Genomic DNA, 24,322 nt, shown 5'->3' with positions numbered 1-24,322 from the left:
ATAAAAGAACAACGTATTAAATTGATCATGATTTATTTTATAATTGTTGCGCTATCCTAATTTGAGCCTTACGACGTGGAGATAAGGTTGGATGTGTGTTGTTTCTTGTGCGCGGTGAGCTGGTGCCGGTTGCGGTGGTCGGAGCGGCCGAAGCGCGCGCCGCAGAACGCGCACGGGTAGCGCTTCTCCTTCGTGTGGCTGATCATGTGGGCGCGCAGATACCTGCAAAGCACGAGCAGTAAGTCTATTATCGTCGAAGCAGTTAAGTTGATCATTTGTGAATCGTATTGCAACGACATAAGGACTAGCATAGCAATGGTCAGTAAACTTTGTTGTTGTTAGTGCAAAATTGAAACCTGGTAGCACATTTTGTGTATTATCCAAGTGATTATTTTCGGGTATTCTGAATATTGTACTTATACCAGTGATATAAGTTAATACGTATGGATGTAAAGTGGAGTTCAATAGAAAAGACAAATAATGTAAACAAATAGGACAGATTTTGTTAGCATTTGACGTAACATCTAAAAATGATAGCGATCCCCAAACTAGGCCGAGCCTGTATTGTAACTAGTAATTGATATAAATAAAAGGTATGTATATAAACTGTTGATAGAAATAGAAAGTGCGAGAATACGAAGAAATGAAGGTAATTTTTTTTACAATATATCTTTTCTAGTATGGAACTCCCCCTTAAATCATATGAGGAATTTATAAGGAATCCTAAAAAGGCTCCCAGTTTCCAGCATATGGCATTTGAAATTAACTCTGACTCCTAGATGTGATGATTGAATTAAATGCAGGCGGGCAATTAAGTAAGAAATTCAAAATGGCGGCCAATATTTCCTCGAGTTTAATAAGATTCTTATGGCACAGTTTGCACTGGAACTTATTCTCATAAACGGGGCGCAGGCGGTGGCTCTTTAGTGTAGTGCTCCGGTAAAGTTTTATTATCTATTCAGTGTTTCAGATATGGGGTTTGATTAAAATGTAATTGGACAAGTAAAGAGTTGGAAATGGCGGCTATCATTTACCCGGGTTTCAAAAAGCTCTTGTCGCATAGTTCGCATTGGAACCTCTTTTCGTCCGAGTGGATCAAGCGATGGCTCTTCAACGTGGTGCTCCAAGAGAACGCTTTGCCGCAGTCTTCGCACTTGTATGGGCGCTCCTCTGTGTGTGTCCTGTGAGACCAAATACTTGAGTCATAGTTAACTTCTAATGGCGTTATTCATAAATGCTTGTCAAGCGTAACAAACCGTAGATAATCGTTAGGTCGAATACCGAATATTCGGCCCCTCTAGACCGAAGCGCCGAATATTCAGCATAACATGCCTACATTTTGGGTCACATTTTTTATGAAAATGTTCGCCAACAAAGCAAAACGTTTTCTAAGATTGAAATCTTTTTGCTGCTCAGAACTAGTGAATGTGGTTAGTCAATCAAATCCAAGCCATGATAAACATATAATTATTTGTAATACCAAAAAAAATGCTCAAAAGGGTCTTTTTTTATTAGAAAAAGGTTTGCCACAATCCTACCTTACCTAAAAGATGTCTATTCACTCTCGATTTAAAAAGATCCAAGTTATAATGGACTGGGAATAGTTTTGCAGGAAGTGAATTCTACGTATTAGCCGTTCGCATGATAAAGCTGGATGGGTAGCGTTTAGTGCGAATCAGTAGCAGAGTAACGACGACGCAAGGGTGAAACGCAAGTTCGCTACGTATTTAACAACTTCGCAAGAACTAATTTTGAATATTAAATAAAAGTCTATAAACTGAAACGGTGAAAAATAGAGATACTAGAAATACCTCATTAGATTCGTAATGATGTCTAGAAAAATGTATTCGAAGCGTTTATTAGCACACGAAAAATCAAAATTAATATTACAAAAGAGGACAATATTTCCAATAGAAAAGTCCATACTTGCAGAACTGTATCTCTATTATTTGTATTGTAGATACTTTTTATTCAACGCTCAACATAGCCCTCCGCGTCTCATTTTCGGGATTCATGCACGACGTAAAAAAGCGAGTACGTTATATGTAATAGTTTAATGTTTTGTTTTCGGTGGGTTAATAGTAGGCAACATTCGGCCGAATACCGAATTTTCGGTTAAGTGACCGAATTTTCGGCAAAGTGACCGAATACCGAATAGTTACCGCTTACCGCATATTCGTGCCATCTCTAAAATACACAATCAGTACAAAAAACAGACATTTCGCGTAAACTAATGTTATGTTGAGTTTGGTTTGGCAGTATGAGTATCTAAAGAGGAAGGCGGAAGAAGAGTGCACAAAATATTCCTTACCTTAAATGATCATTAAGTGCAGACTTTCTGAAGAAACCCTTTGAACAAAATTCACATTGAAATTTTCTCTCTTTCTCGTGGACCTGCCGTCTGGAATAAACATATAGTTAAAAAAATAAGTCTTACAAGCAGTCAGTTAACCGATACGTTGGTGTTACTACCTGGCCTGGCTGTATATTATTTCCATGTTTCAGGATAAGTATTTATTCAATAGTTTAGACAGTTTCTGTATCTATGTGTTAAGCCCGGATATGTCCTTAAACTACGTCCAAAAGATAGGTATGATCATTGTGAATGTCACCTCACTTTGTGTGGTAGGGCACAGCACAGCAGATGTCATTAGCCGGATCTACACAGTACGCGCGAGGCAACTTCCTCACGCACAAAACTGCCAGTGTAGACGTGCCTCGGCCGAGGCGACGCGCTCGGGCGAGGAAAACGCACGCGCCGCCTCCGCACGTCTACACTGGCCGCTTTGTGCGTGAGGAAGTTGCCTCGCGCGTACCTGCATGTTGTGTTCTTGCCCGGTGAATAAGGTTGCCAACGCGCATGTAACACCTCTGGAGTTGAAGGCGTCCATCTGCTACGGTAACCGCTTACCATCAGGTGGGCCGTATGCTCAGGATAGGATTAAGACAAAGGTAGGTCATAAAACTGCAAAACTCACATATATCACATACCTATTTTATTATTTATACACTGTGGGCTCGAAAACCCCGACAGATTTTAAAGGTGTGCTCTTAACCGCATTTAGTTTATGTGTGTTGGTTTTGACATACCTACTGACAGACAAGTTTTATAGGAAACTCGCAAAATGTATCTACAAATAAAAAAACTTTACTTATTCGGTAATGTTTTTGTTCACAAAGGTATAAAAATAAATATCTTGTCGTGTGCAGAAAACACACACATTTGCTTCTTATAACCTTGGGAATGCGTGTTTAAAATCTGTCGGGTTACTCGAGTCCACCGTGTACCTATATCTGAAGTGAAAACCACACATATTAGGCTTAAATTATTTCATTGAAAAAGTAAAACTCACATATGCCTCGATAGAAAAGGCTTGGACCGGAACTTCTTCTGACAGACATCACACTCAAACGCATGGTCCTGCGTGTGCGAGGTCATGTGCGTGGCGAGCGCCGACCGCGAGAGGAAGCGGCGGCCGCACGACGCGCAGCCGTGCGGGAGGGCGGTAGGGTTGTGGGAGAGCAATTTGTGCGCTGACAAGTTCGTCACTTCTGAAACAGACAATATACTATGTACAATAGTAGTTTATATGACTGCTACATAATAAAAGGCATTAAAATACAGGAGTGTGGGTTTAAGAAACGAAAGAAGAGAGTTTCTTAAAAGGATCACACGAGTGTTTTAATGCCTAATTATATACAGTTACATACACTATTTTATCTACACACATATTATAAACTTTTTATGATATATTCACTAACCCAAATTACAGCCAACGTTGGGGCATCGTTGCTCTCTTGGCGGAACTCGCGGATATGTGGTGGCGTCTCCGAAATATTTTTATCGCTCGTTTAACACGAAACGTTTGCTATAGTTACTTTAAAAACAACAAAACAAACTCATTTTATACTTAAAACTAATTAAAAGATAACCTGTACGTCAAATGGCGGTAAATCAAAACTTTTTTTACGCATGTCACGCATCCGTAGTTTTTTTTAAAGTTCAGAGACAAACTAGAGTCGGTGGCCGTTTTCCGTATCGATCGATACAAACTATTATAACATGGGAGATTGGTCAAAATTGTATGCAATTGACATTTCATTTCGAATAAAACGTCATCTCGATTAATATTAGAATAGAAGGTCAAATCGAATTGCTGTATTTTTAGAGATATTCCAAATTTTAATGTCATTACCAACTCGATTTTGATGTAGTTATGAAGCAATTGCAACATTATCACAGAATTTGTTGTAACAAAACAGTTCGTTCATTAAAGAGGGTTTATGATATGTGTGTAGATAAATATTCTTAATTACTTTTATTTGTCAATTACTGTCTTATATTTTATTAATGGATAGTAATTGTATCCAAAAAACTAGTTAAATATAAAATGAACCAGCAAGAAGGGTATGTTAGTTAGTAATGTGGTTCTAGGTAGGGTAGAGCTGCCTCCTCAAACCAAAGGAAATATTTTATTGATCTGAATTTGTGCAGTGTCTCTCAGATACAATGTTTGTGGCATGGATTATTGAAATTGCACTATTTATAACTTTCATTATGATGATATCATAAGATGTTTTAAATCTTTGACCACCAAAGACGTCAATAGCCGGGTCTCGGGACGCGCGCGTTTTCCTTGCCCGAGCAGGCGGCCTCGGTTGAAGCATGTCTACACTGGCCGTTCTGTGCGTGAGGAAATTGCCAGGCGTTTATGCTCACTTAGCGTGGACCCGGCTATTGACTCGTCCAGCTTCAAACCAATATCGACCTTAGTGCATTCCGATAATGTTTATGTTGAGCTGCACACGAAAGGCGTTGCGCTCAAAGCTTGAAAGTGACCATATGTAGCTTTTGCATTGAACATGCCTTGATCATAATTGCCAGGAAATAAAGTCAAAACTTTCAACTCTACACTTACCTTTATTACAAATTTCGCATTTGAATCTTAAGCCTAAATGTGTACTTTTGTAGTGGTATTTCTGACCCCGATAGGTGAAGAAGAGCTTAGGGCAGTCTGGCACCTTGCATGGCAGCATCTTCCGCTCACTTTTAGGCTTGTGGAGGTCCATGTGCTGCTTCAGGTTACGGACTGGTTTGCCGCATTCCTCACACATTTGGTACTCCGGTTTAGGTGGATGACCACGTTTTTTACTAACTGTTAACAAATAAAAATATGATTACATAAAAAAATCATTTAGACAATAATACATATACTTGTCCAGATATATATATAATTCTGGTTAATGTACTAAATGACTTGATAATATTCCGTAATGGATCATAAATTAATGCTTCTTCAAGTACAAATGGAATCAAATGTCTTACTTTTTACTTGACTTGTTCTTTTGGTCTTATAATTTTTTATTTTTTTTATTACACTCTGTGTGTCCGACTCTATGTCTTCCAATGTGTCAACATCCTGAGCTTCTATTTGAATGTCTCTTAATCGCTTTTCATTCTTGATATCTTCATCTTCAAATTTGACTTCATTTTTCACATCTATTTCTAGTTTTATTTCTTTTTTGTACTCTTCAACTATACAAGAACCATATTCGTCAGTTTCCAAGGGGTTCTCATGTTTGATTCCATTTTCATCGACATACACTGACAGTTTTTGATCCTCTTGCGATATAACTTGGTTCAAAGATTTTAAATAGGCATCATTTTTTAGAGATAGCGCCTTAAACTTGTAAAACGAAATGATTTTTCTGTAGCAAATATTACAGAGATTTGTTGTAATTTTTGAGTCATTTGTTACCTGTGAATGAAGTGGCATATGTAGTACTGGCAATACGCTTATAATAAACTCCCACACGCGGTTATTTACCTCAATATCTAAACAAAACACCATGATTTCGAGGTAGTTTTTGTCGTCAACATTTATACCCTTTTCTAGGTCTAACAATGCCTTATTGGCCGGAGTTTTAAGACAGGTTCTACACAAATCCATTATGAAAAATGTAATCCCACGTATTTAAGTAAGAAACGCATAATCATGGATATACTGAATTTTAAACTATGTACAGGCAATAATAAATAAATAATAATATTGATTTGACATTGACAGCGGCTGTCTCCGCTTCGTTTTATTGCGTTTTGATACTGCTTACATTCTTAACAGGTTCATTGCGATACATATTGCGATAAGATGTCGCCATGCGTACGCCATGAGCAGTGCTCACGTAAATATGCCACCGTACAACCACAGTGTAAATTCAGATGACTTGCTTAGCAAATTGCTTGCGCAGCGCAAGTATCTATCTCACACCCTTACTTATATTGTGTGCAGGCGCCCAAAGAGCATATAATCTCTACGTTCTCAGGCACCTTAATTCCAATCAACGAGGGACAGTTTTTATAATAGTACTACCGTACAGATGACACAGCGATTTAGGGTTAAATTATTCTGTCCTTTTCTAACGTAGGCCACTATTCCCAGTCGGCTATTTAGGATTATCAAAATTCTAGTCCTTATCTTATCTGTGGTAAAGTTGTGCCAATCCTAATGATTGGTCGGAGCAATGCTTAACTGGACGGAGTCGGGAAATAACCGAGAATGACCGAAAGGATTGTCGCTCCTCTAGTCTAGCAAGTAGATACAAACGTAGTGATTATATGCTCTTTGGTAGATACAAAGAGTGTCACTGAACAATACATTTTAGCGTAGATTTTCCTTTATCTGAGGGAACCATCTTCAATAATCCATATAAACTATAAAGCAAGATTAGTCTGTTCTTAGTCAGGTAGTCCGCAAGTAATCTCTGCCATTTTAGATCACTTTGCCGAGCAAACTGTTTTATAAAATCCAGTTCTACTATTATTTCACTTAAAACTTAAACCTTTCTGGGTGAAAATAAAAAACAAAATATTTGGGCATACAAAATATAATTTAAATTATACGTGTACGTGCCTATTCTACCTAAATTAACAATATACCTAAAATAATAAATAAATACAATTATTTATTTAATTCAACTTATAACTTGTAGTACAACCGCTGTCCGAATTTGCCCCTTATTGCATCTAGATAGGGTCAGTTGGCTGCGCGATGTTTCCCGTGCGTAGTGAGCTTAAGCCGGTCGCGGTGTTCAAAGACAATTTCAACCTTCGTGCTTGGAGATAAGATTATCAATCTTTTGACGCGTTTCGTCTTTTCTGGTGTGCGGTGAACTCGTGGCGGTTGCGGTGGTCGGAGCGCTTGAAGGACATGCTGCAGAACCCGCACGGATAGGGTTTCTCCTTCGTGTGCGTCACCATGTGCGCTTTTAGGCCCCTACAACATACCAGCTTATATTATATATGTACAAAATAGATGCATTTTTCTTCCCTTGTTTGAAACAATGAAATTTTGTCCAAGAGACAAATTGTCCTATTTATTAAATATTTTGGGATAATAGCTACGTGGAAGATGTGAATGCCGTAGCCCACAAGGCTGTGGACTGGACGCATGCGAGCGGCAAATCAAGGCCGTTCGTAACTACATTTGCACGAGCCACAGAATTTTACACCCGTACAGAAAGGAAATTTCCTACAAAACCGAAGTTTGACAGCGATTCAGGGCCGCACCATGTTGTCCCTTTCTAATGTATGGAACTATCCCTTTCAGCTATTTAGGGTTGTCAAAATTCATGTAATTATCTTATCTGTGGTTGTGCACGCAAAGGGACGTAAGTTGTGCCATCCCTAATAATTGCTTGGATCGGAGCAATGCCGAGCCGAGAAAGCCCGAACGCTCTATTTTCCTCCCCCTGCTCGAGCGCCGCTGGTCACATGTATCTAGTCCGCGGCCTAAATATCTCTTGTTGATTTCGATCACATCGGCCCCTGGTTACGATCAAGTACCTAACTAAGAAATTCTAAACGGCGACCACCTTACCCGGCATTCCTGAAGCTCTTGTCGCACTGGTCGCACTGGAACTTCTTCTCATCCACGTGTATGAGGCGGTGGTTGTTGAGCGTGGTGCTCCGCACGAACGCCTTGCCGCACTCTTCGCACTTGAAAGGGCGTTCATTCGTGTGCTTCCTGCCAGACGAGAACAATTTAAGAGTTACTCCGTACTATAGTTCGTGTCATCCACGATGACGCGTATATTTGTCAAATCTAACTTTTAATAACATGGCATTGCGAGTCAAGGCAGGCGTCGTCGTGAACGACACGATCTTTAAAGAGAAATGGCAGTTTTCGAACGAGCGAGGGAAGCGATGCGAAGTTGTTACATTCAACTTGGAACATACGGTTGGTTAATAGGGGCAAGTCCCGGCATTTCGATGTTTTTTAGCAGAGAATTGGGTAAACGAACTGTTCATGGCATTCAATTTTGTTCATTAAATTATGAGCGATCAAGGGATTGAGCCCGCTCATAATTTAATGAATAATGAATGTGTTATGAAGCCACAAGAGCTTAGAAGGCCAAACAATTATTTGTGACGAGTCTTGCAATTCTGGTCATCTTCTTTGCAAGAAAGTATGGTCGAATTTGGTATTAATAAAAGTCCTCGGTTTACACATTTAAGATATTGTTTTTATATTTAGTTATTTTTAAATAATTAGCAAGATAAAGACGAAATAAATAAAACATAATACAAGTATTAGACATTTGACAAGAAAGATTCTGGCTTGCCACAGGTACAGTTTATTTAAATCTCCAAAGTTGGCATCATAGAAAATAATCACGTAAACATGTAGGTATGTTACTTACCTTACATGATCTTGACATGCCGTTTTTCTGAAGAACCCCTTCGAACAAAATTCACATTGGAATTTTCTCTCTTTGTTGTGGATATCCCGTCTGGAACAAACATATTCATCATATAAAGATTCTCAAAAACACTATAGTTATTTGTTGTAATAAAAATTATAATAAAAAATACACAAAAATGACCCAATGAAATACACCATGGGCTGGTAAAACCCGACAGATTTTAACCCCGACCACGCATTCCTGAGGTCATAAGGAGCAAAAAATTTGTCATGACTTTTTACTAAACACGTCAAAAAACTACTAAGCTATTGTTTTGAAGTTAGATTTCTTGATCATTTGACTTGAGTATTTTAATATATAATACTAATAGACTTATACATATATTCATTTGAAGTTACGGTTTACGGTATTTTAAAAACACACAACTGTCACACATGCACTTCTCAAATACATAGCAAAGTAATGTAACAAACATAAAAATAACTTTAGTCACTTACTTATGTCCACGTAGTTGATTCTTTAAATGTTGTCACGTTGGTAGAGTCAGACCAAGCTAAGTTGGCAGCGATTTTGATAGCCCAGCCTGACAAGTGTTAAGTAAATGCCATATTTTATAGATGTTTGACATTTAAAATAACACTTGCGCTGTCTGGGCTATCAAAATCGCTGCCAACTTATCTTGGTCTAAGGTCTACTATGTATATTGAAAAGAGTTAGACCCTTAGACCGTATCTGTACAGACATTCACAGATAAAAACCAAAAAACCACATACACTCCATTAGGTAGCCTGAGCTACCACAAGCATTTTGGAGGTACGCAATGTTGGTAGGTCTAGCTGCCAGAATCATGTGAATGGCTTGAAAAGATCAGAAATTAACAATTTTCATTATTAAATTTAAACCATACATATAAAGGAAAACTAGTCTCTATGATTAGCTGGTACCCTCACAATGTTTTCCTTCCTTAAATAGTGGTGAGTAAATATAATAATATGTATTATATTTCGCTCTGACTTTTTTGACTGCTATAATCAGTGACTGTACTGACTGTTCTGTAAATATTATTTTTTATCTTTTGCCACACCCCTAGGGGTTTCATGTACTATACTGTTATACTGTGTAGTGTATTGAATGCAAATAAAGAAATGAAATGAAATGAGTGTCTAACTTGAAAAATTCGAAACTCTCAATATCGGACACACTTGGCTACTAAGTAATATTTACGGAATTCTAAAATTATCCAACATAAGAAAATAGCGGTGGATATGACGTCCGACTTTCAATCCGGAGGTCGTGGGTTCAAATCCTGGCTCGTATCAATGAGTTTTTCGGAACTTATGTACGAAATGTCATTTGATATTTACCACTAGCTTCCCCTGGAAACCTGCACATATCTGCGAAGATATTCAAAGGTGTATGTGAAGTCCCCAATCCGCATTGGGCTAGCGTGGGGACTATAGCCCGAGCCCTCTTGCACATGAGAGGAGGCCTGTGCCCAGCAGTGGGACGTATATAGGCTGAATTATTATTATTAAGAAAATAGGCACAACCCAAAAGAACTCACATATGTCTTTTAAGGAAAATCTTCCCACGGAACTTCTTCTCACAAATATCACATTCAAATGTTTTACCAATCGTATGTTTGGTGACACGCGAGTTAAGCGGGAGCAAGCCGGGGTTGTGGGCTTGTTGCTTGTGCGCCGAAAGGTTTGCCACCTCTGGAAGTAAACATTGAATTCAAGGAATGGAAGAGAGTGCATTTCACCCTAAAGATACCTAAATCATTATGATATAAGTATTAACCCAGGGGTTCCCAATATTTTTCAGTGAAGCATTTGCAATTTTAAAATGTAATCTTCACACCCTAATCTAATTAGGCTATTCGAAATTGTTGTTATATTATCGGTCAGGCCAATAAAAGTACTTTGATAACAGTATAATATTGTTTTATTTATGCAGAGACACACAATGGCGTACACAGGATAAGAAAGAAGTCATATTTTACAGCTATGGTATTGCCACAGACAAAATATATAAAGACAACAGAGTGCGCATTTCAATTCTTAACACCCCCCCTAAATGCGTACTCTCCCACACATACCAATCATCCTTCTTAAAGATTCGAACTGAGGCAAAGGAAGGCTCTTGGTAAACATATCAGCTGCTTGCAGTTTAGTTTCACAGTACTCGACATCCATCACCTTCTCAAGAAGCTTTTCTCTTACATAGTGATATTGAATATCTATATGTTTAGATCTCTTATGTAAATTAGCGCCACGAATGAGCTTGATTGTACTCTGATTATCAATTCCTAGCTTAATATTTTCTGATAAGCCAATTTCTTGCATGAGACTTTTAATCCAAACAAGCTCTTTCGTAGCGGCACAGGCAGCTAGATATTCAGCTTCTGTCGTAGACAGAACTACACACTTTTGTAATTTAGTGTTCCAAGTGACAGCACCACTATTCATTATAAACACATAGCCAGTTACAGATTTACGTGTCACAGTACAATTTGCATAGTCAGCATCAGAAAAACCTTTTATGTTGTCATCCTCAGATACACTTGTACTATATAGTATGCCCAACTCTTTATTACTTTTCAAATATTTAAATACCTTTTTTACTGCACCCCAGTGCACATTACTAAAATTGTTTAAGTATCTACTCAGTGAGCATACTATAAAGTAGATATCAGGCCTGCTACCTATAGCAGCATACATGAGTGAGCCTACTGCCTCACGGTATGGTACATCTGGCATGTCAGCTGATCCTTCACAATTATCCAACCTTACATTAGGGTCAGCTGGCAACGCACTAGTTTTACACGAGTCCATTCCAAATTTGTGGAGCAAGCTATTAATATACTTAGTCTGATGTACAAAGATAGACCCATCACTTTCAATTTCTATTTCTAAACCCACAAATTGCTTTGGACTCATGATGGTTATTTCAAAATGTTTTTGCAAGTTGATTAAAAACTTATCAATAATTTCTTGGTTTTTACACAACAACAGCCCATCATCTACAAACAAAAGTAAATATAAGGGAAATCTACCGTCCTGAGAAACATACAGACATCTGTCATTTTGGCAGTTTACAAAACCATTTTCCTGCATGAATGAGTGAAACTTAGAATTCCAACACCTAGGTGACTGCTTTAGCCCATACAGTGACTTGTTGAGTTTGCAGATTAATTCTGTGTCTAGACCAGGTGGGGGTTCCATGTAAACCTCTTCCTCTAGGGTTCCATATAGGAAAGCAGTTTTTATATCGAACTGTCCCATCTTCAATTTTTCTTTTGCTGCCAGTGATAGCATTATTCTGATGGTATCATAGCGCACCGTTGGTGAAAACGTCTCATCATAGTCTGTCCAGCTTTGGCCTTGTATTCTATAAGATTTTCTCGTATTTACTGTGGCAACACCAGCTCACAGTTGGAATTTGAATATTGCTCTGTCATAGACACGTCAGAGTCAGTGTGTCATCAACCTACCACTAGTTAACATCGTATTTCGTCGTTCTCGCTAATTTTCGCAACTTATTGAAAGCACTACTGCCAATCACGTCTCTAGCATTTAGACTCAGTGTTGTGTGGACGAAGGACACCAGGCACATCCGCGAAGTGGAAAATCCGAGGTCTAAGTTGGACGACTCAAGGTAACGGTTCTGAGCTTACTTCTAGCTGGCGACAAGGACAGCCAGAATCACCACCAGCGGTCTTCAACGGCGACCAACGATTCAGCCCCACAACTCCCGGACTGAAAGGTAACTTCGCCCTACACTATTTCACATTTTAGTTTTAATTTAATATTCTAATTTTAATATGTCACAACTTTCTTGCTCAACCGGCCCCTAAATTTCATTCCCTATCGCCCCCCTTTTTCGAATTACAGTCCACTCTCTCGCTATTGAACATTTTGGCCTTCGATCCGCATAATTTGAAAAGTGACCTTTGGTTTTTCGTTTCTCGTTGTTTGTTGCTTATTCGAATTTGTTTGGTCATATCATTTGTTTAATTCAAAATTTAGGGTACACTTATAAAAAAGTCGAGGGTAAGCAAGAAAGTTGGTGGCCGTGTAGTAGTGCTTTTAGTAAATCATTCGTTCACTCGTGGTTAATATTGCTGGCAACATTCTCATAGTTGTCAAGGGTTAACGTCAACTGTCAATGTCACTAGTATCAGTCAGTAGTACTTCGTTTTTATTGAATTAATTTTGCAATTAAGTTTGAGTTTTTCGCCGTTTTAGTGTTTTTAATTGCACTTAAAACAATATGAGTGTACATGGTGATAGTGACACGGATCCCGCGACAGTAGACATGTTCCATGTCGCGCGAGGTTACGCTATTTTTCGGTTAGAAAATATTGAGGGTTCCGACTTGAAAGGGTATGATGAATCAGACATCAAGGATATAGAAAAGGACTTTCACAAAGCACAACTACGGATTTTACGTCCACTGAAACCTGAAAAACGTGTGGAGGAGTATGAAGTCACCAAGGAATTTGAAAGTAAGCTAAAATCCGTAAAATGTAGGTTGAGACAAATGGCTAGAAGTGAAATAAGTGATAAGCCTGAAGTGAAATCTTTAACGCTTGGGAATAATTTAGCTAAGCTTCCAAAAATATCGATTACGCCTTTTGATGGGAAACTGGAAAGTTGGGTGTCTTTTAAGGAGCTTTTTGATTCCCTTATACATAGTCGGAGCAATATTAGTAATGTGGAGAAATTGCACTACCTTCTATCAAGCGTTCAGGGTTCCGCACATGATTTAATAAAAAGTTTTCCTTTGTCAGGTGACAATTACAGCAGTGCATATGAAACACTGTCCAACTATTATGATAGGAAGAGGCAAATTGCTGTCATGTACTATGAAAAACTGCTAAATTGTGAGCCAGTCAAAACAAAAATGGATTTGGAAAGGGTTTTTAGAACTTTTAATGAGAATTTAACTATTTTGTCAAAATTTAACCTCCCCGACAAGAATTTTATGTTATATTATTTGCTTTGGGCAAAGTTAGATGTCGCTACCCGAGAAGCATTTGAGTTACAACTCGCTTCCAATACTGAAGTTCCAAAGTTTGAGGAATTAAAAAACTTTATTGAAAAGCGGAGCAGGGCTTTGGAAAACTCCAGTGTTAGTGTTAGGCCTCAAGTTCAGAATGTTAAACCGTTAACCAAAAACAAAACGGCCCTTGTCGTTTCGACTACATCAACACCAAGTTGTGTTTTTTGTTCGGGTCAACATAGTCTCGATAAATGTAACAAGTTTATAAATCTCAATAATGATGGCCGGTTTAATTTTGTTAAGGAGAAGGGTTTGTGTATTTTATGTTTCTCAAATGCACATAGGGTGAAAACTTGTCGAGCTTCTCGCTGTAGTGTGTGTAATCGCTCGCACCACAACTTATTGCATTTCACAAAGAGTGTGGAAGCACCCACGGGCACAGAGATTGCTACTGCACCGCCTAGCAATGGCATGAGCAGTAGTAGTAGTAACACGGTTTTAGCTGCTATGGCGGGAGATAATACAATCTTCTTCGCTACTGCCCAGGTGTTAATTCGGGACAGTTCTGGTGTCTTCCGCCCAGTGCGGGCGCTCTTGGATGGTGCTAGTGCATGCAATTTCATGTCAAAATCCTGTGCAGAAATGCTAGGATTTGAAACTTCTGGACAACACACTGTGTTTGGCATTGGCAATTCGCCATATCAAACATTTGGCGCACTATCATGTGAGGTCAAGCCAATGGGAAATGAACCCTCTTCACTGAGTACTAAACTCGAAGCTTTCGTTTTGTCGCCGGTATGTGCCGACCAACCTCCTCAACCTGTCGATTCGTCGGGGTGGTCGCACATCAGGAATTTATCGCTGGCTGATCCTGGTTTCGCCCGTCCGGCGCCGGTGGACCTGTTACTTAACGCACAGGTCTTCGTTTCGTCGTTGTTGCCCGGTATACGGCGCGGGGAGCCAGGACAGCCTACTCTGTTGAAAACCATCTATGGATGGGTCGTTATGGGTGAGTGTGACGGGAGTCAGCTCACAACAAGCGCTCTCGTATCGTATCGTAACAATAAAAATCATTGTTTTTTCGTGTCGAGTCCTTCGCAGATTTTGTCGCTTGATGATTCTATAAAAAAATTTTGGGAATTAGAAAACGTTAGTTCTCCGACTAAACCTTTCGTATCTGAGGAGGACCAACGCTGCGAGGACTATTTTCTTGAAAAATACTATCGCAATGAAGAAGGCAGGTTCGTAGTTCCACTACCATTTGTCGATCCCGCGAACAAACCTACCTTCCTCAATTCGCGTGAAATTGCTCTCAAGCGGTTCACGTCGTTGGAACGCAAGTTGAACTCCAACCCCGAGTTCAAAAGGGCGTATGTGGAATTTATGGATGACTATGAGGCTCGTGGTCACTTGGAAGAAGTGGAACCTCCTTCCACAAGTGAAGGCCACTTTTATTACATACCTCACCATGGAATTCTGCGCGATTCCGTCACCACTCCTCTTCGCGTGGTTTTCGACGCAAGCGCTAAGGACGCCAACGAGGTGTCCTTGAACGCTACTCTTCTCGCTGGGCCCAAGCTTCAGACTAACATCTTCGATCTGCTCACACGTTTTCGCTGGCATGCCGTCGTCTTCACAGGTGACGTGAAACAGATGTACAGGCAGATCCTGGTCTCTGATGAAGACGCTGAATTTCAGCGCATTTTGTGGCGCCCTTCTGCTGTCGGTCCTGTGCGCGACTACCGTCTTAAAACGGTAACCTACGGGGTTTCTGCTGCGCCATTCCAAGCTCTTCGTACAATGGCTCAACTTGCCAGTGATTCTGCAGCCGCATACCCAAGTGGTTCAGCTGTTCTCGCTCGTGACATCTACGTCGACGACGTCGTCACCGGAGCGGATTCTGTCGAGCAGGCGCGTTTACTTCAGGTGGACCTTACGAAAATATTGTCGTCGGGGGGTTTCCACCTCAGGAAGTGGACCTCCAATAGTAGTGAGTTCTTGGAGAGCCTTCCGTCTTCTGATCTGTACTCGGAAGACTTTAAACATTTCGAAGAAATGACTGACATTTCTCTAAAGATATTGGGCTTGCTATGGCAACCTCAATCAGATTCTTTCCGGTTTCGTGTCGCCGCTGCTCCTAACGGTCGGTGCACCAAGCGCACCATTCTGTCGGAGATAGCTAGAATCTTCGATCCATTAGGTTTCCTCTCGCCTGTAACATTTCTCGCCAAGTATCTGATGCAATTGCTTTGGGTTTCGGGCGTTTCCTGGGATGGAGATGTCCCGGAAAGCATCAGGCTGGAATGGCAGGAATTCAAAACTCAACTCTCGTCGCTGAGTGCTGTAGCTGTGCAACGCCGTTTAGTCGGGAAATTCGACGTGCTACATCTCCACGGATTTTGCGACGCGTCAGAACGTGGCTTCTGTGCCGTAATCTATTGCCGTACCGAAACTGAGGAGGGTGACGTCGACGTACAGCTCGTGTGTGCTAAGTCCAAGGTCGCGCCATTGCGTAAATTGTCGGTGCCGCGTCTCGAATTGCTCGCAGCGGTTCTGCTGTCTGACTTGATGGCTTCGGTCGTGGAGGCTTTGAAGCCTTTCCACTCGGTAGACAGAATCTTTGCATGGTCGGACTCAAGTGTGACGTTGACCTGGATTAAGTCGTGTCCGTCCAGGTGGAAAACGTTCGTGGCCAACCGTGTGAGTCATATCCAAGACGTTATTCCTCCCGATTCTTGGCATCATGTCAGAACCACTGACAATCCAGCCGACTGCGGATCGCGTGGTTTGCTTCCCCAAGATTTAGTCAACCAAACTTGCTGGTGGAACGGGCCTGATTGGCTCAGGCACCCCACTGAGAGCTGGCCTAAGTCAGTGCTGATGCCAGATAGGGACGTTCTCCATGATGAGCAAAAGATTACAGTCCTCGTAGTGTCCAATGACAATGCACTAATCGACAACTTACTGGAGAAGTTTTCGTCGTTAAGAACACTTCAACGTGTTTTAGCCTATTGTTGTCGCTTCGCGAATAACGCGAAGAACCGAAAAACGGCCGGGAAGTGGCTACGCGGTCCTTTAACATCTATCGAAATAAAGCAGGCACTCATGGTTATTGTACGTTTCGTGCAGCAGCGCAGCTTCGCTCAGGAAATCGAAATCATTTTGAACAATCATTCGAACTCTCTCCCAAAAGCGTTCAGAAAACTGTCCCCATTCATGGATGACGCGGGTCTCTTGAGGGTGGGCGGTCGCCTGTCGCGAGCTTCTCTCGACTTCGACGTGAAGCATCCTTTGCTTCTACCTCGCGACAATCGGCTGACCTTCCTTCTTATCGATGATTATCATAAGCGATTCATGCATCCAGGCATCCAAACACTTCATAACTTGCTAGCGCAACATTTCTGGATTATGTGTCCGAAACGGGCTATTTATGCAGTTGTATCGAAGTGCATGAAGTGCTTTCGGGTGCGGCCACCGGGTGCTCCTGCGCCACTCATGGGCGACTTACCATCGTATCGAATATCCAAGCTGAAGGCTTTCTCGAGCGCAGCGGTTGACTTTGGTGGGCCTTTCGACATCGCTCTCGGTCGCGGACGTGGTAACAAGACGTACAAAGGTTATATTTGCGTCTTTGTCTGTACCGCAACAAAGGCCATTCATACCGAGCTCGTCACCGAGTTGTCCTCGGATGCTTTTCTCGCCGCACTTCGGCGTTTCGTCGCTCGCCGTGGTCGGTGCAGCCGGTTAGTGTCTGACCAAGGTAAAAATTTTGTCGGTGCGAACAACATCCTGCAACGCTTAGTGAAGGATGCTGCCGCACACCATACAATCAACTTCGAGTTCAACCCGCCGGGTAGCCCACATTTTTCAGGACTCGCTGAAGCTGGAATTAAAGCTGTTAAAACACACTTGTCGCGTGTCGTCGGGAACCAAAGGTTGACATACGAGGAATTCTCGACGATCTTAGCCCAAGTCGAGGCTTTACTCAACTCCAGGCCACTCACTCCTCTCAGCACCGACCCCAACGACCTGTCGGCCTTGACACCGGGTCATTTCCTCACCACGGAACCCCTATCGGTCGTACCTGAGGAAGACTTCTCAGACGTTCGGGTTAGCCCTCTCCAACGCTGGAAGTTGCTTCAGAAGATGCACCAGGACTTCTGGAACAAATGGTCGAAGGAGTATATGCATACTCTCCAGCAGCGGATGAAGTGGCACGACAGACACCCTAACGTCCAAGTTGGCACACTTGTGCTCGTTGTAAACGAGCAGACGAGCCCAATGAAGTGGCCCCTGGGTCGCATTATCGACACACACCCCGGATCTGACGGGATCTGTCGTGTGGTTACTGTGCGCACTGCCACAGGGTTGTACAAACGGCCTGTGGTCAAGCTGTGTCCACTACCTGCGTAGTCGCTTTAATGCGCTACATTTGTGTTGTCCATTCTTCGTTTAGCTTTAATATTATCGCACTTGTTTCACTTTTATTGTTCTTTTCGCTTAGTCAAAATACAAATGCATTTTGGTGGGCGGAATGTCCAGCTTTGGCCTTGTATTCTATAAGATTTTCTCGTATTTACTGTGGCAACACCAGCTCACAGTTGGAATTTGAATATTGCTCTGTCATAGACACGTCAGAGTCAGTGTGTCATCAACCTACCACTAGTTAACATCGTATTTCGTCGTTCTCGCTAATTTTCGCAACTTATTGAAAGCACTACTGCCAATCACGTCTCTAGCATTTAGACTCAGTGTTGTGTGGACGAAGGACACCAGGCACATCCGCGAAGTGGAAAATCCGAGGTCTAAGTTGGACGACTCAAGGTAACGGTTCTGAGCTTACTTCTAGCTGGCGACAAGGACAGCCAGAATCACCACCAGCGGTCTTCAACGGCGACCAACGATTCAGCCCCACAACTCCCGGACTGAAAGGTAACTTCGCCCTACACTATTTCACATTTTAGTTTTAATTTAATATTCTAATTTTAATATGTCACAACTTTCTTGCTCAACCGGCCCCTAAATTTCATTCCCTATCGCCCCCCTTTTTCGAATTACAGTCCACTCTCTCGCTATTGAACATAGTCTATACCTTTTTCTTGGGTATAGCCTTTTGCACATAGTCGAGCTTTGTATCGTGACGTATCATCAGCATTCTGCTTAATCTTATAAACCCATTTACAGCCAATCAGCTTCTTGTTAGCTGGACGTTCCACAAGCTCCCATGTCTTGCAAGTATCATGGGACTTAAGTTCCTCATTCATTGCCGTTATCCATCTTTCTTTATCTTGGCTATTCACAGCCTCATTGTATGAATTGGGCAGTACTTCTACTAAGTTTGCTTCTGCTACTGTGCTTCTATGAAGTCGGGGACGCAGGTTGTATCTCTGTTCCACTCTCTCACCATTGTCATTATACATTGTTCCGTTCTCTTCTTGACTCTCTGGGTCTTCTTCTTTGTTTACTGCCACCTCGTCTATCATCGCTTGGTAAAAATCTTCAAATGCTTTATAATCATGTTCATGCGATTCATATGGGTTGCTTTCTTCGCTATAGGGGCTATCAAGGCCCAGTGGCTGATCTGATGTATCTCCCATGTTCTTAGTCAATGAGGAGAGCTCATTTTCGTTGAAAATTACATCTCGAGATATGGTTATTTTCTTTGTATCGGGATCAAACAACCTGTAATTGTCAGAGTTACTTTCGTAGCCAACTAGAATAAGCTTCTTGCTTTTTGGCTCTAGTTTGTTTCTCTTTTCTTTAGGTACATGCATGTAAGCAGCCGAACCAAATGCTCTAACATGTGTAAGAGTAGGCTTTGAGCCAGTCCAAAGTTCAAACGGAGTCTTTTCCTTGTTACATCTTCTGTTTATTAAATAAACCGCTGTCTGCACTGCTTCTGCCCACATCATTAAAGGTAGATGTCTCGCATACAGCATGGACCGAGCACTCTCCATTATTGTTCTGTTTGCTCTCTCGCTCCTGCCATTCTGCTGCGGTGTATATGGAGCAGTGTATTCTAGCTCTATACCTTTTCCAGCTGCATATTTCCTGAATTCATCATTGCAATACTCCTTGCCGTTGTCAGTATGTAACAGCTTCACTTTGGTGTCAAATTTGTTTTCTATTAGTTGAACATACTTCTGAAAAGCTTGTAAAGCTTCATTCTTGTGCTTCAAGAAGTAAACGGTGATAAATCCAGATGCTGCTTCCAGGAATGTGATGTAATATCGAGCTCCTCCAACAGATGGTGTTGGCATAGGCCCGCAGAGGTCACTGTACACTTTATTCTTCTGTGTGCTTGATGCACTTTTCTTGAAAGGCACTCTGTGTTGCTTGCCGATCACACAAGCCTCACAGAAGAAGTCACTTAGATCACCAACAGAGGGTAAATGGCCATTTTGCACCATTTCACGCAAAGTCTTTACATTCACATGACCAAGACGCTCATGCCATTGTTTCAAGGTTACTACATTTGCTTCATCACCCGCCAAGATGGGCTTAAATAACAATTTGTACAGGTTATTATGTTGCTTGATGGCAGTAGCCGCAATACTTCCATCACTATTTTTCACAAATGCAAAATCTTTGTTTTTGGTCACTGAAAATCCTTTTGATGTAATAACACCCTCTGAGAACAAGTTTCTCTTCAATTCAGGCACATAAAGCACGTTATTTATAGTGGAATTGTACCATTTGCCGTCCAAGAGCTTCATTATTTTAATTGTTCCTGAGCCTTGCACAGATAGTTCACTTTTGTCACCTAATCGCACACTGCTACACTCTAGCTTGAAGTCTGAGAAATAATTCCGTCTATACGTCATATGAGCGGAGGCGCCGCTGTCTAAGATCCATATTTCTTCATCTTCCATGGTGTTCGCCTCAAGCTGGGCAATAAAGGCAGATTCGTTCTTCTCATACTTCAAGTCATGCCTACATGCACTACTTTGTTGAGGGTTGGAGCGACAATCACGAGCATAGTGCCCCGGTTTCTTGCACTTGAAGCATTTCACCGACCTTCTAGCCATCTTCTCAGTAGCTAGTGCTGTTTCCTCTTGAGCTTTGAAACTTGAATCTTCATCTAGAAGTCGCGCTGTAAGGTTAATAACAGTTTGCTTACTTGGATCGAGCGACAGCCAAGCTTGTCTCACCATGCGATAGCGCTCCGGCAAGGACCCCAGTATCTTGGTTACAATTGCCATTTCAGACATTGTTTCGCCGGCATCTTTTAATTGTTTAGCGATATTTTCAATTTTCGAAATGTGTTCAGCAATGCTATCGCCCTCCATAAACTTGATCGTGTGGAATTTCTCATGCAACAGCATTTTGCAATTTTCACTTTTTTGGTCGTAGATCGAGTCTAATTTGGCAAAAATACCACTCGCCGTTTCACAGGTTTCGATTAGACTTATTTGCGGCAATTCCATACTTGCTGTTATTACGTACATCGCCTTCGCCGCATCTTTGTTCCATTCGTTCGAATCGGCGCCAGCCGGCATTACGGGAGAGGTTATGTGATCGCCCAGGCCCCTGGCCTTCAAGGCAAGTGTCGTCTGGAACTTCCATTGTCTGTAATTGTCGCCAGCGAACTTCTTCGCATACGCGACGCCAAGACCTCCAAGATCCATTGGTACTTATAAACGTCCCCGTGCCGCGCTACAACACGCGCGTGCATCCGACGCAGTACCGAGACGTAGGAAATAAACACGTTCCGACAACCGATCCGACTTTCTTTCTATTCACTCGCGATGCTCTGGGCCATAACCTGTTGTTATATTATCGGTCAGGCCAATAAAAGTACTTTGATAACAGTATAATATTGTTTTATTTATGCAGAGACACACAATGGCGTACACAGGATAAGAAAGAAGTCATATTTTACAGCTATGGTATTGCCACAGACAAAATATATAAAGACAACAGAGTGCGCATTTCAATTCTTAACAGAAATATATAGGTACATGGTGAGGATTGCCTCAGAGGCCCCTCTTTACTGTCTACAGCGGCAGGAGGGTGGACACAGTTTGTGAACCCCTGTATTAACCCAAGCTTACATAATATTTTGAACTTACCTTTATTACAAATATCACATTTGTACTTCATGCCAAGATGTTTAGTTTCATAGTGGTATTTCTGTCCCCTCTCTGTGTAGAAGAGCTTGGGGCAGTCTAAGTCCTTACACGGCAGCATCTTCTGCTGGCCCACGGGCAGGTGATGGACAGAGTGCTCTTTGATGTTACTGAGACGTATACCATCCTCCTCATATATTTTGTATTCAGGTTTTGGTTCTAAGGTGGACACCCAGGTATTTATGAAAAACAAAATAAAAAGGTTGGCACATAAAATAAAAAATAGATATCTATACACAGGCTCCCGACTCCAGAGTCACAGGCTTTGGCCTAGTTCAGGAGACAGAGGCCTAACTCCACTACCGAAATGTGTCACAAACCTAATAGGTACACCTGTTTCTTGTTCATAAATATTATAATATGCAATGTAATGTAAGGTTTAAAGAAATAAAGATTTTTATTATATATTTATTATTACTATACATGTAATAATTTACGTGTACAGGTATGTGTAGGTTATTTGTATTTTATTTATTTATTAATTAAATTACTGATCAATAAAGTTTCTCATTACCTTTTACTCTGCTCTTCAGTGACTCTTTATCTGACTCTACATCTTCCAATATGTCTTCATTTCTAGCATCTATTGGAAATACTTGTAATTCTTCACCCTTAATATCATTATTATCTAATGTAACTTCCCTTTTCACATCTATTTCTACCTCTATTTCTGCTCTACATTCTTCAACTATGCAAGAGCCAAAATAATCAATTTCCAACGGATCTTCATGTTTCATCCCATCCACATACACTGATAGTTTCTGATCTTCTAGTGATGTAACTGGATTCAAAGACTTTAAATAGGCATCGTTTTTTAAAGATAACATCTTGAATTTGTAAAACGATATGATTTTTCTATAGCAGATATTACATAAATACGTTGATATTTTTGAATCTTCAGTTACCTAAAAATAAGAAAGACATGTAATAAGTGCAGTAAATGTTTAATAAATGCACTCATGCTCTTATTTACCTCGATATCTAAGCAGAACATCATTATTTCGAAGTAGTTTTTGTTATCCTCATTAATCTCCTTTTCCAGATCAGAAATAGCCTTATTGGTCGGAGTTTTCAGACAGGTTCTGCAGACATCCATTATGATAAAATTTCGTTTCACTTATTTGACAAAGAAACAAGGAAAAATGTTGAATCTACTGCATATTTTATACTTCGGATATTTCTATCTATTGACACAACAATAATATAAACGATTTTTTTTTTTTTTTTTTTTTTTTTATGGCATCGCGCTCCTGGCGCATTCAGCCAAACGAGTAAAACGGGGAAACGGAATTAAAGGATTACATTATAACGGATATGTCGGAATTTGGATAAGGATCAGGGAATGGTAATATATTATAATTTTATATTATGACGTGAGAGGAATGAATACAATGATTTAAATATATATGGAGAAGAATTATTAATATACAGGAGTGTTCTAATAGATGTGGGAAACGGAACTTTTAAATCTGACAGCTGTCTTAATAATATAGAACGGTCATACAGGTTACAATTACCTGAAAAGAATATATGATTAAGATCAGCGGGATCAGCTCCACAAATACATGCGGAACTGGCCACGCGATTTTGTAGTTTCAGGTGTTCCGGTGTACATACGTGACCCAATCTCATTCGAATTAACATACTGGTTGCAGGCTTTGGCAAAGAGATTTTAGCAAACCAAGGTTTGGCAGGAATTGATCTTTGTATGCTCCGATAATGTAACGCAGCGGCACCCGCACCAGATGCCCATAATTTTGTCCATTCCTTTCTTAGGTATATTTTAGGCAGTGCCAACAGGTCTTCAGCAACATTCTTAAATGGAAACATGTCTCCAGAACTAATGGCATCACGAGCTAAGTCATCCACCCTTTCATTACCTTTAATCCCTCTGTGTCCAGGGATCCAGGCAATGGAAACCGAGTAACCTTTAAGATGACATTTTTGCAGTAGACTACGGATTTGATAAATAATTGGGTTATTAGATTTAGATTTGAAAGGAAATTTAGATATTGATTGAAGAGAACTTAAAGAGTCTGAAAAAATGACTGTTTTTTTAAGATGCATTATGATGATAAACTCTAATGCTTTAAGGATTCCAAAGCACTCACCACTATACACAGAGGATTCTGGAGGCAATTTTATCTTTTGGTAAATATTAGATTGTATGTGAAGCACACCAATACCGACACAACCATTGATGGACATCTTAGAAGCATCTGTATACATATGGTTAGCACCCTGATAATCAGTATCAATAAAACTCAGAAATTGTTGATTTTGATCTATATCATTCTTTGAAATACCTATATCCAGGAGAACTGGTGGAACTAGTATAAGAGACTCATATTCATGCTGAAAAATGGGAAGTGATGAAGAGCTAACAGTGGGAGCTGAAATAGATTTAAGTTTTTGAAAACTTTTGATTAAGCAAGGAGGGCTCTTGTGTTTCCAATAGTTGGATGTACTTATTTGAAGTAGAA

The 24,322-nt window shown here is 40.7% G+C and overlaps 2 protein-coding genes across 3 annotated transcripts; both read right to left on the bottom strand.

The window, feature by feature from the left end:
• Positions 1-16: 16 nt before the first annotated feature.
• On the bottom strand, positions 17-6,089 carry LOC133522407 (zinc finger protein 431-like). 2 transcript variants are annotated; one of them, XM_061857738.1, is made up of 7 exons: positions 5,829-6,087; positions 5,327-5,759; positions 4,920-5,156; positions 3,354-3,552; positions 2,312-2,401; positions 1,035-1,181; positions 17-222 (listed from the first exon to the last, which is right to left on the bottom strand). In XM_061857738.1, the coding sequence occupies exons 1-7, from the start codon at positions 5,949-5,951 to the stop codon at positions 69-71; spliced, it is 1,383 nt and encodes a 460-aa protein (XP_061713722.1). In that variant the 5' UTR covers positions 5,952-6,087; the 3' UTR covers positions 17-68. The 2 variants fall into 2 exon arrangements, with proteins under 2 accessions (XP_061713722.1, XP_061713721.1); XM_061857737.1 differs by having other exon boundaries at positions 5,327-6,089.
• Positions 6,090-6,869: 780 nt separating this feature from the next.
• LOC133522409 (zinc finger protein 675-like) lies at positions 6,870-23,047 on the bottom strand. Its single transcript, XM_061857741.1, has 7 exons — positions 22,813-23,047; positions 22,354-22,744; positions 21,783-21,998; positions 10,268-10,421; positions 8,701-8,790; positions 7,878-8,024; positions 6,870-7,274 (listed from the first exon to the last, which is right to left on the bottom strand). Exons 1-7 carry the CDS (start codon positions 22,933-22,935, stop codon positions 7,130-7,132), a joined length of 1,266 nt encoding a protein of 421 aa, XP_061713725.1. The 5' UTR covers positions 22,936-23,047; the 3' UTR covers positions 6,870-7,129.
• Positions 23,048-24,322: the final 1,275 nt, after the last annotated feature.

Source organism: Cydia pomonella, chromosome 10 (genome assembly GCF_033807575.1).
Source record: "Cydia pomonella isolate Wapato2018A chromosome 10, ilCydPomo1, whole genome shotgun sequence".
Taxonomy (NCBI): domain Eukaryota; kingdom Metazoa; phylum Arthropoda; class Insecta; order Lepidoptera; family Tortricidae; genus Cydia; species Cydia pomonella.
The sequence above is the reverse complement of the archived record's forward strand: the minus strand, read 5'-3'. Positions and strand labels throughout refer to the sequence as shown.

Coding starts and splice junctions, on each gene's coding strand:
- LOC133522407 (XM_061857737.1), bottom strand. CDS start 5,951: ATGGATTTGTGTAGAACCTGTCTTAAAACTCCGGCCAATAAGGCATTG. Junction 1,182..2,311: donor GCACTTAATGATCATTTAAG/GTAAGGAATATT, acceptor TTGGTCTCACAG/GACACACACAGAGGAGCGCC. Junction 223..1,034: donor AAGAGCTTTTTGAAACCCGG/GTAAATGATAGC, acceptor CGTGCTTTGCAG/GTATCTGCGCGCCCACATGA.
- LOC133522409 (XM_061857741.1), bottom strand. CDS start 22,935: ATGGATGTCTGCAGAACCTGTCTGAAAACTCCGACCAATAAGGCTATT. Junction 8,025..8,700: donor GCATGTCAAGATCATGTAAG/GTAAGTAACATA, acceptor CTCGTCTGGCAG/GAAGCACACGAATGAACGCC. Junction 7,275..7,877: donor AAGAGCTTCAGGAATGCCGG/GTAAGGTGGTCG, acceptor GGTATGTTGTAG/GGGCCTAAAAGCGCACATGG.